The 19576-nt window shown below is 37.7% G+C and overlaps 1 protein-coding gene across 1 annotated transcript in view; it reads right to left on the bottom strand.

The window, feature by feature from the left end:
- Window positions 1-19576, bottom strand: part of DOK6 (docking protein 6) — a gene marked incomplete at both ends in the record, with an annotated part of 240067 nt that overhangs the window by 120743 nt on the left and 99748 nt on the right. Inside the window, one exon of the mRNA XM_084213089.1 lies at window positions 3332-3446. Within this exon, the coding sequence (XP_084069215.1) occupies window positions 3332-3446 (115 nt within the window). The remainder of the gene's footprint in view (window positions 1-3331; window positions 3447-19576) is intronic.

Here is a 19576-nt window from a genome sequence, read left to right as displayed (position 1 = left end):
CCTCTGACAGCAGCCCTGCCTTCTCAGTTTGGGTCACCCCCACCGGCAAATCAGCTGAGAGTACCCTCCACCCCATCATGCAGATTGTCAATGAAGACATTGAATGGTATTGGTCCCAGCACTGACTCTGAGAGATCCACTATCTCCTGGCTGCAAGCTTGGCTTCACAACCTTGGTTAAGCCCAATCTATTTTCTGTCCAGTTTATAGTGTCTTTATCCACCCCATGCCCCACCAGTTTTGGGGGCTATGGAGGAAGCTATAGAGGGTGTCAAAAACCATTGCAAGTAAGGTATATAAGAACCACTGCCTTTCTTTTGCCAGACACTTCATCATGGCAAACATGATATGCATATGAGAAGAATGTTTTTCTTCTTCCATTCACCTTGCTGTCCTTCATGTGTTTACATGGGATTTGCTCCAGCAGTGTTCTCAGGGTCCGAGGTGAGCTGACTGGAGTACAGTTATCTGGATCCTCCTTCTTGTCATTCTTGACAATCAAGGTCCACTTACTTTTGTATGAAATCCAGGTGATTTAAGTGATGCCTCCCTATGCCTTCCTCTGCCAGGGATACTTCATTGAGTTCAGGGGCTCAGGGACCTGGAAGGCCTGAGGAAAAGCCTTGCAAGTAAAAACCACAGTATGAAAGGTACCTTAGCCTTTCTCATAACCCTTTTTAGTATGTCAATTGTTACAGCAAGCAATAGGGCCATGCTTACTTAGCCTTTATCTTACTCCTGATGTACTTTAAGGAACATTTTCTATCTTGCACTTCCCTGAGCTGGAGCTTGCTGAACTCCATTCCTATGTAAATAGACAATACCTCTGTATCCCTCCCAAGTAGTCGCTGCTTCATTGTAGGTTTTTTTGTGTGTGTTTGAGCAAGTCAGGAGCTCCACATCCATTCACACTCATCTTCTGTAAAGCTTGTCTTCTGAATGGGGAGAACAGTTCTTGTGCTCAGAGGATGCTGTCCTTGCAGACTGGATAGCTCTCCTGGGCTCCTTTGCCCTTCAAGGATCCACAGGATCCTGCCAAGCACGTCCCTGAACAAACATCTCCCCTCATCACACTATTGATCATATGTATCAAGGAATTGTCTTCAATCTGTTTCAGAAATCTGGATTGCTTGTGTTCAGCCTTATTGGCCTTGCAGTAGTTACTGCTGAGGTTAAAGTCACCCAGGAATACCAATGCCTGGGACTATAAGGCTTTTTCCACCTGCCCCAAGATTGCTTCATCTGCCTTCTCTTGTTGATGAGAAGGTCTAGAGCAGACACCTACTACATAACCTCTCTTGGTCTGGACTTTGTTCTCTGTCCACAAGCCCTCCACTTGTTTGCCACTTCACCCAGGGTTCTGTCCACTCAAAACACACTTTTATATAGGGCATAAAGGGAGGGCATGTCATACTGACACCCTGCTAGAACCTTACGGTACTACATGTGCCTTGTATGTACAGCTGGGTTCAAGGTTAAGGAGAAAGGAATGAGTGGGCCAGGCATGCTGAACTTTCCTAGGTTTGTCCTTTCTTTGGTGAAAGAATTCTGAAGTCATGACTTGCTGTCACTCTTTTCAAATATACCTGAACCACAGTAATTCTAGAGAAGGAACAAGATTTCATTAGGAAAGAAGGGAAATGCATGCATAGGCAAATGGAAAAATTTCCACAGGACTGACTTCAGTGCTGTTGGAATACAATTAAAATGTTTTCATTCGATTATTAATCATCATATAGAGTCACTATCAATTCTACAGACTAGAGTTCAAAATCTTCAATGTGGACTGCTTATCTAATGATCACTTAAACCAGTTGTAGACAGACACAGATTTTCTATGGGTGTCTCTAAACTTAAATTAATTATCAAAAAAAAGTCAATCTATCTTTCATGATGGAATATACATATTACTGTTTGCAATACCCGATCTAAAAGCTACATAATTCATAACCTTGCACACTTTTAACCTCCTCCACATTTCTCAGGTGTTGTTTCACTGTATTTAATTTATTATTTAGACTGTACATGATGCAATGTTTCTATGATAATATTGATATAGAATCATAGAATATCCAGAGTTGGATGGGATCCACAAGGATCATAGAGTTAACCCCTGGCCCTGTGCAGGACATTGCCAAGAGTCACACCATGTGCCCAAAAGTATTTTCCAAATGCTTCTTGAACCCTGTCAGGCTGGTGCTGTCATCACTTCCCTGCAGAGGCTTTTCCAGAGCTAAACTTACCCTCAGGATGAAAAACCTTTCCCTAATTCCAACCTAAAAGTCCCTTGACACAACTTCAGGCCACTCCCTGGGGTCCTGTCACTGATCACCACAGAGAAGAGATCAGTGTCTGCCTCTCCTCTTCCCCTCAAAAGGAAGTTACAGACTCCCCTCAGTTTCCTCTTCTCCAGACCAAGTAACTTCAGTCACTCATCATATGGCTTTTCTTCTTGGCCCTTCACCATATATACATAATGCTACATATTTATTTTAAAAAAACAAAACCAACATATATATATATACACACACACATGTGTACATATATATATATATATATATATATATATATATATATATATATATATATATAGTATTACTGGCATAAACTTCTAAAATGTAAAGTTTCAAATATGCCACTAAAAAAGCACAAACTTTATCATTGAAGAATTTCCCACTATTTTAAAAACTTTTTTTCTGTTAAAATATACCCTCGGACACAGATGTGTACAATTGTACTTTCAAATAAGAAAATAGCACACTTTAACTGTGCAATGCTCGGTGTCTCACAAGTGACTGCCTGCCACTGTGTACTCTAATGCCCAAGTCTTGTTCTGTGCTAGTCCAGTCATTATGCTGTGGAGTCATTCAGACCACAGACTGCTTGACAGCCTGCTTTAAAATATCCTGAGGTTTTAGCTGGTATTTGCTACTTATTTGCAATGGCATGATAATTATTAGTTTAGTAACTGCCTATAGCAAAGCTTGTTAAAAAAAGAATGTTTCACATCTTGACTTAATAACATCTTACAGGTTATTTTTTACTAGGATTTACAAGTTTAGCTGGAAGCCTCCAGTCTTTAAACCATCTGCATGCAAAGAAAAATAATGGAAAAAAGAGCTCTGTATCACCCCTAATACCTCTCACCATATATTAAAAAAAACCCTACCAAACCCCAAAAGACCTGAACCCCAAACTCCAAAGTTTTTTGTTTACCACAGATTTCTTTAAGCTAAGAATTTCTTTCTGGCACTGTGAGTTAATTCATCCGAGCCAGACTTTGATGTGCAACTTGATTTCTTCAAGCTAGAGATGAAGCACCAATTACTTACCTGACTCACACGCAAATGTCTTTGATGTCTCATCATGAAAGATAATTGCCACTGCATGCTTCTTTGTCTCTCGAGGCAATCTGGTTATATTTTTGATATTGTGCAGCTCAGTTACCTTAAAATGAAGAGAAATATTTTAGACCAGTGTATAAATAGTACAAATAAAAATATTAACCTTAACTGCTCAATTTTTACCATAAACTGTTCTTGCCCTGTCCTAGTTTCAGCCAGGACAGGGTTAATTTTTCACAGTAAGCAGGAGAGGTGTGTGGCAAGGCCCAGATGTTATTCCACTCCACCTCACTCATTGCCAGGGCAGGAGTAAGGAACTCTTCTTCCACCGGGGAGAAAGCCTGGTGGGGAAGAGCCGGATATTGTTGCAGGCTTTTCCATGTAAATTGTTTCTTTGTGCTGCTGGTACTGTTCATTTTTCTGTCTCACTGCTGTTTCTAGTAAATCATTCTTATCTCAACCCATGATTTCAGCTTTTGTGCCTCCAATTCTCAACTCCATTCCAAAGGAGTGGGAAGGGGGGGGGGAAGGGGGGGAACAAGTGAGCAGCAGTGTGGTTTTGAGTCTGGGTGGGAGAACTAAACTGGGGAGTACCCTTCCCAAACCCCTAGGGTTATTTATGTTTTTAAGCCTGGTAATTGGTTAAAAAAACCCACATAAATAGGTAAAATCTTAAGCTGCAAAACTTAACTCTAATAACTCTATTTCTCTAATAGATTTACACAAAATTATATTTCTTTAATAAGTCCTACATGGAAATAGTTTACAATGACATCAACTCAGCCCTGGGATTTTGTATAATCTATTTTTCAATTTCTATACTCATACAACTTGGATCAGTTTCAGAATCTGCATCAAATAGAAAACCTAATTTTGGAAGAACAGTGTTTCATTAGTTATGGAAGGTAACTCAACTAATATGTTAAATAGTATCACTACATTTGTAAGGCTAGATCCTCATGTGTCTTTAAAATGTATCTGTCATCCTCAAAAAAACTCAAACTTTCATTTTATTTTCTAAATATTTGAAAGCTTATCAACGATAAAGTACTCTTGCAGCAAATTTACAACATAAAAATTCAATCTATTTCCATTTTCTTTTGATGCATGTATGTAACTAGAATTAACCAAAATGGAAGAAAAATCTGTCATTCCAACCTGGTGGCCCAGCCTATATTAAGCTGATTAACACTTCATATTCTGAAATTTTTTTTCAGTTTCTTAGGACTCTGGGCAAACTTTATCTGGTTAGAGTTAGTTTTTCTCAGGCAGGACATTTGCCTCAGGCAGAATTAATTTCCAGAAAAATGTCAACCATATAGGTTTGGACATCTATGACTACAGAAAAAATGGACTGAATGTAGGTGGAGTTTTTTTTTGTTTGTTTTGCTTTGTAATTGTTATGCTCCTGCTGTACAGTTCCAGCATTCCTTTTCACATGCTGAAAATAATTTTAAAGCAGAAGAGATTTTATATGGCGCATTAAAAAATGGAACACGTTGGGGCAAAGACATTTCAATAAAATATTGATGGCAGACGAGGAGTGAAAGGCATCAAGCCAACAAAAGAAACTGAGACAAGGCATGAAGAGGAATGTGTTGTGTGCTGATCAACTTGGGACCAGTTGAAGACTGCTCTTGACAGCCTTCAGCAAAACTCACTCCAATTTGTCAGTATCTTTGTTGTAACAGGTGGGCCAAAAATGGATATGGGACTATAAACATGGTCTAATGTGTGCTGAACTGAGGAGAACAATCATTCTCTGCACTGACTGTCCATGGTTCTGTCCTTACAGCCCATGGAGCTTTGCTGGCTGAGGCACCAAGATGAGGACCCTACCTGCAGGCTGCCTCCCAGCTTGCCAATGCCAAACCTGTGCCGTGGCAGGGGCTCTTCTATCCCCAGGCTGGCACCTGGTTCTTGCCCTTATTCAATCTGACAAAGCCCATGTCAGCCCATTCGACCAGCCTGTTCAGGCTGCTGAAAAGGCAGCTTGACTACCAAAACCCTATCAAGTGATCCTTCCCAATTTGCTCTCTGCACATTGGTGCAGCTCCCTTATTTCCTCCAGGTCCCCGATATCAAGAGAGGTCCCAGTACAGACTGCAGCAGTTCCACACTTGCTACAGCCCTCCAAGCAGGTAACCACATTGACCACACTAATAACCAACATAACCACATAATAACCAACCCATTAACCACAACTTTCTGTGTCTGAGTAGCAGACCATCTTTACATCGTCTAGACATCCGCCTGCACAAATAATAATGTCCCAACTTCAATTTGAGAATGTCACGGGAGAAAATGTGAAAGGCCTTGCTAAAGCTCTTCTCATAACATAGCATAGATGGTGGTCATACTGGTCAGGCATGACTTACCCTTGGTAAATCCATGCTGCCTTTCACTAATATTATATTTACTCCACAGTTCTTCCTATAGGCTGAAGTAAGACTGCCATAAATTCTCCAGGCTGACCTTTGGTTGACTGCCAGAATTCTCTGTATTCTCCAAGTTGACCTTTTGACCTTTTTTTGGGACACAGGTGCATTTGCCTCACCATTTGGATCCTAATCCCTTATAGCTTTAACTTTTGTCATGCATTTTCAGAGCTTTGTAAGAATCCATGTATTGCACTACTTTTTGGCTTGGGGGAAAGAGAAAGGCTGAATATCATCAATATCCCTGTCCCATTAAAGAAGTTACTGAAATATCTGTTGATTTTCCTTGATTCATGCATGGTAAATGAACTAATGTGTGAGAGGGCTCTTGTCATCTCAAAGAAATCCCCCAAAAGAGAGGAGAGAAAGCATTAGTAGGCAAAGGAGAGAGTAGACTCTAGAATTCAAAACTTGAGGGGACAATACCAAATCCATAAGTCATTACTGAATTTTGAAGACACAGAAGGCCCCAAACTCAGGGGTACAGATCTACTAGTCTTGACAGGGTACAAATCTACTAGTCTTGCTAAATAAGAAGATATAATAGCAAAATATTTAAGATGATTTGGCAAACAAAAAACTTTAGGCTATTATTAGAGAAAATTTAAAAAAAAGCTGGTGGTGCAATAGGAAAGGAAAAAATGATAGGAGGAAAAAGCTCCAGTGATTCTTACACAAGCAATCAATACAGAAAGTGACATTTTCACATGTGTGTGCATGTGTGACACTGCACACCATGCAGATAAAAGTGCCTTAAATCTTGCTGTACTTAAAAGGAAAAATTTCTCTCTCTGGCAGAGCAAAAAAGGAAATAGAATTGCTTTGAATAGTGACAACAAGGCATATTAAGCTTTCTTCTAGTCTCTGTTATATAGTAGAGGTCTATTTTTTTTTAAATACTTGAGTGTTACAGATTTCTAAAAGCTCCTGCAATGCTTATAAGATAATAATGATAATAGAGCCAAAAATTTTACATACCTGACACTAAAACTACAAAATTTTGATAGTAATTTATGTTTGAAACATAAATACAGACATACTCGAGGACACACACAATTATCTGTAAAGATGTTTTTGAGTCATCTTATTGATCAGGACATTATTACTGCTTTGTTTAATATAGTCACATATGCAACATCCATCACATACTTAAGAATATTGTCAGCAAAAAATATACATACAAAAGAATTCTTTTTATTTGCTGGTGGGAATTTAATGTCTGAAAGAGATAATGAAAACACTGCCAAATTCTTATGTGCTGCTTTTTGGTACCCATATGAGAGATTAAGTTGACCAACATGCAAGGCAAGGGAAGAAAAATAGTCTCCATGCAAGAAAAAAGGGTATTTGTTTTAAATGCATTTTGATTTTTCTTTGTCTCTGAAATCATAGGACCTCCCTAGACAGCACAGAACTTCTTGTAACTCCAATGTGACAAACCTACATGATGCCTCTTCCAAACTCCCTGACTTTTATCTTCTTTCTTTAAGACAAACTTTTTGAGCCATTTGTAGTCTCACACAGAAATTATATCCCTCTTGTCTACAACTTTCCATAAAAATGGACCTTTTTGAAACTACTATGAGATATTGTGAGACACTTATATCCTCGTCAAATACTTTAGTGGTTTAACATGTGTGGCCAAAGCATTTCTGCCAGGTAAGCTTTTTTTCTTCAAAAATCATATCTTTCTCATTGGAATGCTTTACTTTACAAGAACTGAAGGAAATAATTTTAGCTACAACATTTTGAGGACATATGAAATGTATAAAGATTTTAGGAAGTATAATTTTACTGAGCAAGCTAAGAGAAAAAGAAATGAGAACACTTCAGGAACACAAATTTACACTAACAACTAGAAAGGCCATATTATCAAATAAGCCCCTCAGTATTTCTGTTGTTTACATAATTCTCAACATCAAATAGAGATGAATATTTGCTTCAATGTTCATCTTTTCAAATTGTACTGTATGGTTCCCTCCAAAGATAGAGGCAAAACCGTGAAAGTCCATCCTCCCATTGATAGAGAATTAAGTTAATGAAATTCTGAATTCTTGATTTAATGCCAATTAAGCATGAGTCATTTCTCTACTTGCTGAACATATGCAATTAAAAAAACACCTGAGAGTATATCATCTTATATGAAGGAAAAGATGAACTTTGCCTTGGCAACCAGATTGCTTCATCTCAGGGATTTTTAAAACTGTTGTTTAAATTGTATCTATTATTAAAAAAAAAAAATTAAAAAAATCATTTTTAAAAGGGGAAAAGTATCAAAGCTACTGAAAAGGCAAATAGAACACTTATAAAAATCATGCTATTTTGCAATAATTTAAAACATCACTTAGCAGATCTTAAGAATGCTTTAAAAGACTAATAATATTTTTAAAAAGTACCAAAAAGTCCCCCTTTTTAATGAGTAACACATTAGGTAAATTTACTTTTTTAAGCAAGGAGCATTATACCAAAATTTGCTCCCTGTGGTATCTTAATGGACTTGTTTACAAAATTCAGTCTAATACATTGAAAATATTTCTGTTCTTCACAATAACAAAATATCATTCTGGAACTACCTAGACCATTGATAACCTTGCATCAGTAAGAGAAACATTAAAAAAGGGAAAATTTTCTGTGCCATTACATATGCAACAGTTTTACCTAGATGTTCCAAAAAAAAAAAAAAAAAAAAAAAAGAAAAGAGCATTTTCCAATTGTGGGATTATACTTCACCTAAAACTTTGTTAACACTGAAAACAACTCAAACCAACAAAAACTTTGTGAATCAGTTTTCCTATTTCTCCCAATTGTAACTGTCTAGAACAACATTAATTTCAACAATGAATAAAATCCCTAACATTGCCTCCTTAGTGAGAAAACTTGCAAATAGTTTTTTTGTTCTGATTTTTTATCCTTTGATTTCTTCCGGTAGGTGAAATAAATCCTTTTTTATTAAGCTATGATTTTGTAGTATACAAATTTCCACCACCGTTAGCATGTTAACTTAGACTTTCTTTTCCCTACTAGACATTTAGTGCTGCTCTCCATGTGTTGCTCACTGTGGTATGTGCTAGTGACTCTTAGCACCTGGACCATTTCTCAGTTCTCCTACTCCTCATCAATAATTCTTGCTTCGTATGTCCATCACTCAACAGCCCACACACACATTTCCTAGTTTGTTTTTTTTCTATTTCTTGATTTTTTTTTGTATCAGTCTTTAAAACCACTTTTGCTTTTCCTCTAGAAAGACAATTTAACACTGATTGATGAAAAGATGTGGAAGAGTTACTAAGCTTACATGTTACCAAAATTTGCCAAGGTTTCTTTCTTTCTTTTAGATTTTTTTTTTTTGTCTATTATACAGGTTTGTTTTTTTCTTGGTGGAGGGGGGTGTTTGACATAGCTGTATCAAAGGCATCCAAGTCTTCTGCTTCTCATTAACATTTGATAAAAGGACAAAGCCTTGAAGGGCTGCTAGGTAGGATAACTTCTAGGATTGGTAAAGGCATAATCTCACTCCTGCAAAATTATACTAGACTAGACTTGCATCAGGCCCGCAAGGTGACACATCAGTGTTGGCTACTACAACTCAGTTCCTCTCACAGCCAGGAATTTGCTTCATCTCAAAGTTTCCTGCAAACACAGATGAAAAGAAACACACCTAATCTGGAAACAAATATTTTTGGATGTTTAGATTGTTCACCAAAATGTAATACTTTTTTACAGATACATCAAGCACTGAACAAGAAGGCGAAAGATTCTATAATGAGGTTTCTGGCACTATTGCTCATATATCTTGATCACTCATGAATCATTTAAATATTGATTCAAGTAATGCAATGCACTTCCTCCCATCCTTACTGTTTTTCTTTATCTTGGTCTGGAGATAAGCCCAAAACTTTAATTTGTTTTGTGTTGGTGTAGCATCTCATCTGGAAGAAAATGACATTCAGAGCTTCCAGTTGCTTCCTTTAATAAATGTGACACAGGAATAGTAAAGTTCATAACTATCAACCCCTTGTAAATACTGTCTAGCCACATCTGGGTGGGTCAACCATCAAAAAAACCCCATCAATCCAGCATGGAGCAGTGCATCAGCCTTATAAACAAGAGAAGAAACTGCGAAGCCCTCCTCTGAAGGAATTAACAGTTAACAAATCTCATGCTATATGGTCAAAAAGACAAGAGGATCAGAGTAAGTATTTAGCTTATGCCCTCACTTTGAAAAAAAAAAATCTTCATTCCCTTAAAATCTTATGATAGTAATATTTAACCTGAGAGGTTCACAGAAAATTGACGTCACCCTTCTGCATGAAGATCCCAAATTTGACACTAATACCAAATTCCTTCAATTCCCTACTCCCTACAAGAATACACAAGCATTGTCAGATGCCAGGAGGCTGACTTAAAAGAAATAATGAATGATTGGTGTTTCAGTTTTAGTGCATGTCTGTGCCAAGAGACTAGGAAACCGTCTGAAAAGCATCCTCATAGATTTCAGAAGTCGAACTCCACTTGTCTCTAGCTACACCAACTGTAATTTAATTCCAATAAAGCCATGCTGCAGATATCTAGTAAATAATTCACATGTAGGAAAACTACTAATATAGGAAAGCCTTCAGTGCCATGCAGCCATAGCAGGATACACAGGTAAAGGCTGATGATCAAAGAAATTATTTAGGATTCTTATATGGAAAATAAAATCTCTGAACTGCACACACAGGTCAGTTACATCTGTCTAGCCAGAAAAGATCAGATAATAGATTTCTAGTAACAAACTTCTGGTCTGTCTAAAAACACTTTAGCCGTTGCCTGTCTATCAACCTTAAGTCTTCTTTTTGAAAGAGCACTTTTTACTCAGGTAAGTAACAGGAAATAATTACAAGATCACAATTTCATTATACTAGCAAAATATTTTATATTATGAAACTGTTACTGTCAATGCATCTTAAAACACCTATAATTTAAAATGTTTGGGTGTTTTGTTATCATTTCAGTATCTTAGTTATTTTCATAGATGTGAAAAGCCATTAAATTCCAAAAACCACTTAATTTAAACAAAGGCTTATATTAAGTGAGATGCATTGCTTCTTAACAGTATTTATGTATTTTTCTTCTTTTCTGATTATTTTCTTTGGAACTATGTTTATTTCTTTCAAAGAGGAAGGATTTTAGGAACAATTCAATACACTTTCTCTTTAATCTATAATGCTTCATTGTTGACAAACACTAGGCATTTTTTGTTTGCTTCTTGTACTAAAAATCTGTTCTAGTCATGCAGCTGAAGATGGAGGATTACCTTTTGTATTACATAGACATGTAAAGATTGTACATGTATAACACATTGTGGAGTCTGGTGCTGAAATTGTACATTTAAATAGATGAGATAACTTTTCCACAATTACATAAATATTACTTCCAAATAACTTATTATATTTGCATCTCTACAAAAATTACAATTCCACAGTAAATAAGAAAGGAGGTCCAAATGAGATGAAAACCACAAAAACCATGAATAAAACCTTAAGTGCCCCATTCTGGCTTATACCTTATTTGAATTCTTCCAAACAGGTGCCTCCCATATGAAACTGGGAGGAAAATGATTCTGCAATTCCATCTACTGAATGTTATTTCCACTGTGCAGAGTCCTGGAAATTGCCTGGGCAGAAGAAAAGGTCTGAATTTACATAAATGGGTTTCTGTTTTGCATTGCACACTACCTTCCTGTCATTTAAGTTCTAACTAGAAAAAAATAGAAGCAGAAGAGAAAGTTATAAAATGCAATCATTTATCCTCTTATTTCCTAATAATGGCCCACATATGACCATCTGTTGTGTAATACCACGCAAGCAGTAACGTGACAGAGCCAGAGCCAGCACAGGGGCAAGGAGCAGGGACTCCAGTGAGGGATGCCCAGACAGTAAAGAACTGCCCCAAACCAGAAACAGCATGGCAACAATAAGAGAGTGATAGAAAAACCAAGGGCCATGTCAACCATCACTGCAAGAAAAGGGCAAAGGAGGCACCAATATGCAGCTTCCAGTCTGCAAAGGAGAACACAAGATGCTGGCTCAGTACAGATCAGAGGACCACAGACAGGATCTCAAAGCATTGAAACATCTGCCTCCAGCTCAGCTTTCAGTGACACTTTCTGCAGCTAGCAGTGGCCCCATTGACATTGCTAAATCCAATTGCCACAGAGTAGAAGTTTTGTTACAGCTTTGGATGGGGCTGGATGTGATTTGGGCTCTTAAGAAAAGGCAGTGTGCTGCCTGAAAAGCATAAAGACCTTTGAGACTGGGGAAATGGCTGCATTAACAGAAGCACAGGCCATAAATCAAGGAAAGTGACTTTTTTTCTTCTTTTCTTTTTTTTTTTTACTCAGTATTCATTAGATCACATCTCTAATACCTTGCCCAATTTTGGGACTGCAATGAAAATGTGACTCCAATGACAATGTGAGTTCAGCAGATGGTCCCCAGGACAGCCAGAGTGCACCTCTTGTCATGTGGGGTGTAGAGCTTGAAGGAAGTAGCTGCTCCATCCTGCAGCAGGTATGGCTTTGGGAGCATCTAACTGCAGTCCCTCCAGGACCAGCAGGGAGATTATCGAGGAGACAGAGCCAGGCTCTTCACAGCTGTGCCTGGGGGGACGGAGATGAACAATGGGCATGAACTGAGACAAGAGATGTTCAGGCTGCATGTGAGAAGGGATGTTCCCATCATGAACACAGCGCAGCAGTGGGACAGGCAGCCCAGTGAGGCTCTGCAATCTCCATCCTTGGAGACTCAACTGGACATTGCCCTGTGCAACCACGTTTGCTCAGACCTTGGACCTCAGAGGCCTCCTGCTGTGAGCAGGAGTTGGACAAAAAAACAGGAACTGGAAGAAAACTCTTCTTAAGAAAGAACTTCTAAGTCTAAGAAAGGGATGCTAACAGACCTGCAAGGATATTTGGACCTTTGTGGGTTTGGACAAACCCTTATGGTATTAGGCCATTCAGAGTATTTAAGATGAAACAGATTTCCATGACATCAGCATATACTGCACAAAACCAGCAATAGGACAAGGAGATGCAAGAGACTGGAGAACAGGACTTAAGGTTAAACTTAAGGTTAAAATGTACTAAGATGCAGAAAAAAAGAGGAAAAAACCCTATTTCATGAAAGAATAGCAAATCTTAAAGCATAAGATTACAAGAGAAACATAATAAGGGAGAAGAGAAATCCCAAGATCAGGGAAGTGAAAAAATGGATCATAAAAGAGCAAAAACAATGCAGAAAGAGAACAGAAGAGTTTTCCCCATCTCTGCATGTGGATTTACCCTTGGAAAAGGAGTTGTTATGGTAACAACACTCTCCAGGACTATTGCCAAAGAGTGGCATATCAACCTCACATTACACCTCTAGGGCAGGTCTCCAGCTGCTATTTCAGAGGAGTCAGTGTTTAAGAAACTTCTACCAAGTAAATGTTCATTCCTCTAAGTACTAAAAGGAAACCACGCCTATAACAACAGTAAGAATCTTGTCTGTTAACTGAAAAAGTACATCATAAAAATAAAAAAATAAAAAAACCCGCAAAACTAGGTAGAATTAATGAATATATTTAGAATAAATGAGGCTAAGTATAAGGCAGTAATGTCAGGGCAAAAAAGAAAACTTTGATGGGAAGAAATATGTACAGATCTGATAGTAGAAGGATAATGAATAATTCCTTCTTATCCTCCCGATAAAATTGAGATTTAAAAAAATGCATGTTTGAATTTTTCAGCATTTTTAGAAAGCCTAGATGATATTAAGTAAATTTAGACTGAATAGAAAATAAAATAATGATTTTAATTTCTTAAAATTTAAATAAATGGAAGAGAAATAAAAATTATTACTATTTACAACTGTAGTGGGTTGACTGCTGGCCAAACTCCAGTGCACTCAACGAAAATCATCTACTCATCTTCCTCTGAAATAACTGGAGCAGAGGAGGGGAAAAATCCAGTTAAAATAAAGATCATGGGGTTGAGATTAGGATTGGGGAAGGGGAAAGCAGGCTCAAAATTTTAAACGGTATAAAGTAAACTTCATTCTTAAAGTCTTAACTATATCTAAGTATTAGAACATCAGACTTTCATATGGGCTACAATTTGGGTACCCAGTTTCATGGTGTGTGCTATAACTGATCACTTACCACATAAGCAGTTACAAACTCTTAATTTTGTCTCAATGAACTCTAAAAAAAATTAAGGATGGAAAACAATCTTCCTTAACTAGCTTTTGTTACGCTAATTTAAATGCTAAATTGGTTGACAGTGTTGGTAAATCAAACCTACGAGGGCAGAGGAAGGATATTAAAGTCATATCAGCTGCCTTTACTAGGCAAAAATGTAGGGATTTTTCTAAGCCAAGTTACTTTCTCTCAAGCCATGCTGCTGTAATACTGTCAGGATTGAGCTGCTGCCTAACCCATAAAATCAACCAGCCCACTGGGATTATTCTGGTTCTGGCTGGCAGCCTGGTGTTTGAAAGTGATAGCTGAAATCAGATCAGTTCATGTGCACATGGACCTATTCCCTTAACAAACATTTTAATTAGGATTTTAAAATACATACTGAAAAAAATGCATTCACACTTCATGGGGTAATTGTACAGACAGCCATTGGCAGAACAAAAATCCCAGTTCTCCTCAATCTCATTTCCTTGCTATCCTAAAGATCCTTTGAAATATGTTTTCCAATCTAACCTTTCATTTTGAAGAGCAATCTGAATACCAGGCTACTGTGCATGCATTAAAATAAAAGGGGAAAAATACAGCCTTCTGTAAAAGTGAGTGTTAACAAAATTTAAACTAATGCCTTAATATAAAACAACACAAATTTTCTAATTTGCAACCCAGGTGCGCACTTGAAAAATATCATGCTAGAGAGAGAGGCAGCAGAGGGGGAAGATGATTCACAACTGAAATAAAATAGGTTTCACAATTATCCTTTCAAATTTCAGCTGCAATTAAAAAAAATGCTTTCAATATCAGACTTCCTGCTAGAGTTAGTGGGCATGCAAACCATATTTATGCAATATTTTACCATGAACACTAGATCATTAGATGAGTGCTAATATCCTTGTGGGGTGACTAAAATACACTGGACACTTAGAAACTGTTTCCAGTTTTCAGAGTTTTACCTTTACCATTCCCAAAGTATATGATTATGTCCAGATCTGTTTTATTTTTTACCCAAAGTTATTGGTTAATTAAATGGAATATGTTGCTGGCCTTTGAGTGGAAAGAAAAGGAGGAAAATACTTTTCCAAAACTTCCTTTAAATTTTCCTCTCAGTTTACTTAAATCAGCTGACTTGCATTAGTTTCCAAAATTATCTTGTTAGATCAGCTCAATTAAAAATAAGTGTTTATTAACATAGACTAAATTTGAAAACAAATCACTTACATGCAGTAATCACTTGAATGCAGCAAGTGATGTGTATATATAATTCTTCCTGCTGAACTGCAAGTTAAAACCCTAACAACAAAATCTCTCACTGCATTGACAAACTGGGTCAGGAGTGTTGAAGGATCCAAGTAACCGCAGGCTTTCCATGCACATCAATTATTATGCCTGCATCTATGCTGTACATGATGCCAGTGGCCGAGCCCCAGGTGTAATTCCTCTTCCTGTCTGTTTCAACCTGTGAAAGCCTTTGATTTCAGCTGTAGCTCCCTTTAGCCAGATCTTGAAACCATGGGGTCAGAAGCAGGTGGCAAAGGCTGGCTTACCTCTAACGTAACACACACAGGGGAAAAAATCACAGCTGAGAAAAAACTCATGATGCAAATTTTAAGGACCACTAGAATGCTGAGTATCTGCTGAACTACCAAGAGGTATATTCAGAAAAAAAAAAATTACATTAGCCAGGAAAAGAGACATTACTGTCTTTGCAGCTCTTATTCTTGGCTTTCTCACCTTATACCAAAGGGGAGAAATACACACACGAGCACAGGACTCAGCTGGGGGCTTGGATACACTGCTGGCCATGGACAGCAGCAAGTGCTGCAAGCCCATCTGTGTACATCTACAAGCTCAGCCACAGACATTTCCACTAGCTGACAGTTCCTGGCTTGTCTTGTTTCTAGAAAACACACCCACAACAAAAGTAGTACCATTTAGAAAAACTTTCCCCTCTGTTGATTTTTAAAGGTTGTCAGTATTCCTCAGTGTCTATAAAAATAACTCCCATCCCAATCCAACAATGCCAAAATTGGCATTTTGGTTCTGTTCTTAAATATAAACATCTATATTAGAGCCATTTCAGATGTTCTTGAGGAACTATTAACAGCAGCAGTCTACCTATGAGATTCCTCATCAGAAAAATGCATCAACTAGATGAAAAACTGCCAGGTATAGAGGGAAAACAAATGAGTTTAGTTTAATCTAAATTCAGAAAATGTCTATATACGCCTGTGTACACATACATTGAAAGTGGTCCAGACATCTCTGGGAGAAAAAGGTGAAAGAGAGAAAAATGCCATAGAAACTGAGGTAAAAGAAAATTGCAAGAGTGAAGTAATTTGCACAAGGAAAAAAGGAATTATTCTAAGCGAAACGTAGCCCTTCTTTTAGGACTATTTTAAAATAGTTTTGATTTTTTACAAACTTTTTAAAATGTTTTCTTTTTATTTGTTTCCAAAATCAACTGAAGTTTGTTAGCTGATAATTTGAAAATTCTTTTAGCTTAATTGTCATTTGGGATAAATTAATTTTGAGTATCTATTATGACAATTACACACAGCTACATTTTCAACTCTAATGCATTTTTAATAACCTTCATCAGCCCCTGATTTGAATTTCAAATTTCCCTCTATGAAGAAGTAAAAATGAGATAGTTTTGTGATAATTTTCATAATAAATTGCTCTTTATTTACATTGCAAAGCCTCCCTTACTCAAAGTAAACCATAACCTTAAATGAAACTTAGTGCTCGTAAGACTTATTATATTTCATCTCCCTTTATTAATAGAAAACAAATTACAGACACAAACCTGTTGGCCCTCCCTCATACACCATAACCTTCTGTTTGTACCTGTCTGCTTCCTTTTATAGCAACTGCACAAGGGTCCATGCCTCTTCCCATTTCCACAGCAATGTGGTAAACATTCCCCAGCAACACAGACACATAATTCTGAGTAGCTTCAAGGGAAAATGTTGTCATTAGGAAAAAAAAAATCCTCACATAACATATTTTTTTTTACTAGTGTTGTAAATTGCAGTCTAGATAATTAGGTCTTTAACTTTCATAATGAACTTTTATTATTTATGGAGTATACCTACTTTCTACACTTGAATTGTGAAAATAGATGCACAAAATATTGGAAAAAATACAAATGTAGAGTCAAGTGCTGAAGGCTAGGAAAGGAAGATCTCAGTGTTTGATTGCTAATTCCACGGGGCTAGTTTACCATTTTCCTGTTGTTTATGGCAGTGGGCCCCACTAAGTCTGATTTATGGCCTTCTTACCATGTATCTTACAACAAATAAATCTTGATGTTTATTGGTACCTATTCTACATTTATTATGATGCACATTGTCATAAATACATGATTGCATTTGATTTTCCATAACTATTTTTCACCACAGTCAGAATAAACGGTGAATAATATTCTGCTAAGCAGAGGTATTATAAATTTCTTTGACTGCCATAAATTCGTAATATTTTGTTTTACTTAATGGTATGATCTGACTTCTCAAGTTTCTTCTGTAATGGTCATCACACAAGTATATGTCACAAAGATAGTTTCACAAATATTAATTTTCTTTTACACCTTCCTTGCTTCTGAGATGTGTGGATTATACTGGCAGGAAGAAACAAGGAATTGCATGGTGAAAGCAAAAGAAAGTAAAAAAAAAAAATCCTTTCAACTTTTGATTTGAGTTTAAGATATCCAGATTTTGCTTTTCACTTGCATTGAAAAGGGGAGTTTGGTTAGTGCAAATCTCCACAGCAAGCCCAGCTGTTTTAAATTCTAGCTCAATTCTTTCTGCTTGATTTCCCCCCCAAGGACCAATAAGGAGCTGCTTCAGAGACCTCAATTCCAGTCTCTCCCCTCTAAGTGCCTATCCCCCAGCTTCATCAGGGTCTCTGCTACTGAAACCCTCTCTTCCAAACACATGCTCTTCTTATTGTGGAACTGGCCTCTCCTGGGCCATGCCTGAGAAGTGAACATCTCCCAGCTGCTGGAACAAATGAGGTAGTGCTATTGGAGAGCAATTTACTTGGGTGTAAAAACCTGAACAATCTCTCCTTGCTTTCTGTTAATGGGCACCTGCCCTGCTGTTCAGACTTTTCTTACCAGGTAGAGTTGAACTGAAGTGACAGACCATGTCCATGCTCTTTTCTTGCTTGTTCCCCTCCCTCTCATTGTTGGGATTGCTATCTCTGCACCAGTCTCCCTGGCTTTGTGCAGTCAATTAAAATAGATTTATTACTTTTAGTAATATATATTTTCTTCAAAAATCTCCCCATCCCATTCTTCACTTCAGCATTTCTCATAGCAATTATTTGAGCAGCCAGCTTTCCATCGACCTTGGAGTCTCTCACACCTTTCCAGAGGATAAGGTGCTTCACAGAGTGCCAGTACATTTATTCCTTTATTTCTCTCCCATGCTGTAACGTTTGGTCGATTTCTTCTCTTAAGTTTTAATTCAACCATTTTCCTTTTCATGTGACCAAGTGCCAGAGGAGATACATACAGAGAATGGCTCCATGATCTCACCTCAAACACCTGTCCCTGTACTAGTCTATAAAAATGATAAGTAGTTCTTACAATGAATTCCAGTCTTTAGCCCTGAATGAACTGGGGGAAACATATTCCATTACTCAAGAGAGAAAATTATCTGAATTTCCATCATATTCAAAGTTTTACAGATGACATGAAACATTTTAGCTGTCAAAGTCAGAAGTGCTTTCAAAAAATATGCACAAAATACAGGTTTGCAAGGCTTTGAACTTTGCCAAAACACGGCTAGGTTTTCATGGCAAAACCAGAATATACATAGCTGACATACAGACCATCATATCCTCTACTATAAAGCAATAACACTAGACCAGATCAAAGAAAAGTTCTCCTGAGACTGTTTTAAGAGACACTAGGAAGATTAAGTATGTTTTTTCCACCACTGGAATACACTCAGGAGGGGGCAAGACCAGTTTGACACAACACATGCAGCACAGAGTTATACCAAGAGCTATAGTAGCAACTTTAGTGACATAAACTTCATAGGTCACAGAAAAGTCTGTGTTGGATGGAAACCCTGGAGATCATCTGGTCCACCTTGAATGCAGGCTCTTCAATTAGGTTACAAAAGGCCTTGCCAATCTAGGTCTTCAAGATTTCCAGTGAGGAAACACTGACCTCTCTGCTTAGCCTGCTCTCGCATTTAGTTGCCCTAAACATCAGTTGGCTATTCTTTTTTTATTCCTTATATCAAGCTGATTTCCCCTGAAGCAACTTCTGCCCATTGCCTCTTGTCCTTCTCCTGAGGATCCTTGAGAACACCTCAGCCTCCCTATCAAAACTGGAAGGCTGTGATCAGCTGCCCGTGAGCCTTCTTTCCTCACTAACGCAAATCTTGTTCCTTCAGTCTTGCCTCAGGTTCTCCAGCCTCCACCTTCCTCACCGACACTCTCTGGAGATTTTTTCCTGTCTTTAATAGAGCAGTGAGGGGAGCAGAATCAGACACTATTACAGGTCAGGCTCAGTATGGAGAAGCCTTCCAGGCTGAGTCCTCGTGCTGCTGCCCATCCTCCTCCAGGCTTT

The sequence above is a fragment of the Fringilla coelebs genome (genome assembly GCF_963513975.1).
Source record: "Fringilla coelebs genome assembly, chromosome: 1".
In the NCBI taxonomy this organism is placed as follows: domain Eukaryota; kingdom Metazoa; phylum Chordata; class Aves; order Passeriformes; family Fringillidae; genus Fringilla; species Fringilla coelebs.
Note: the sequence above shows the minus strand (reverse complement) of the source record. Positions and strands in the feature narration are given on the sequence as shown.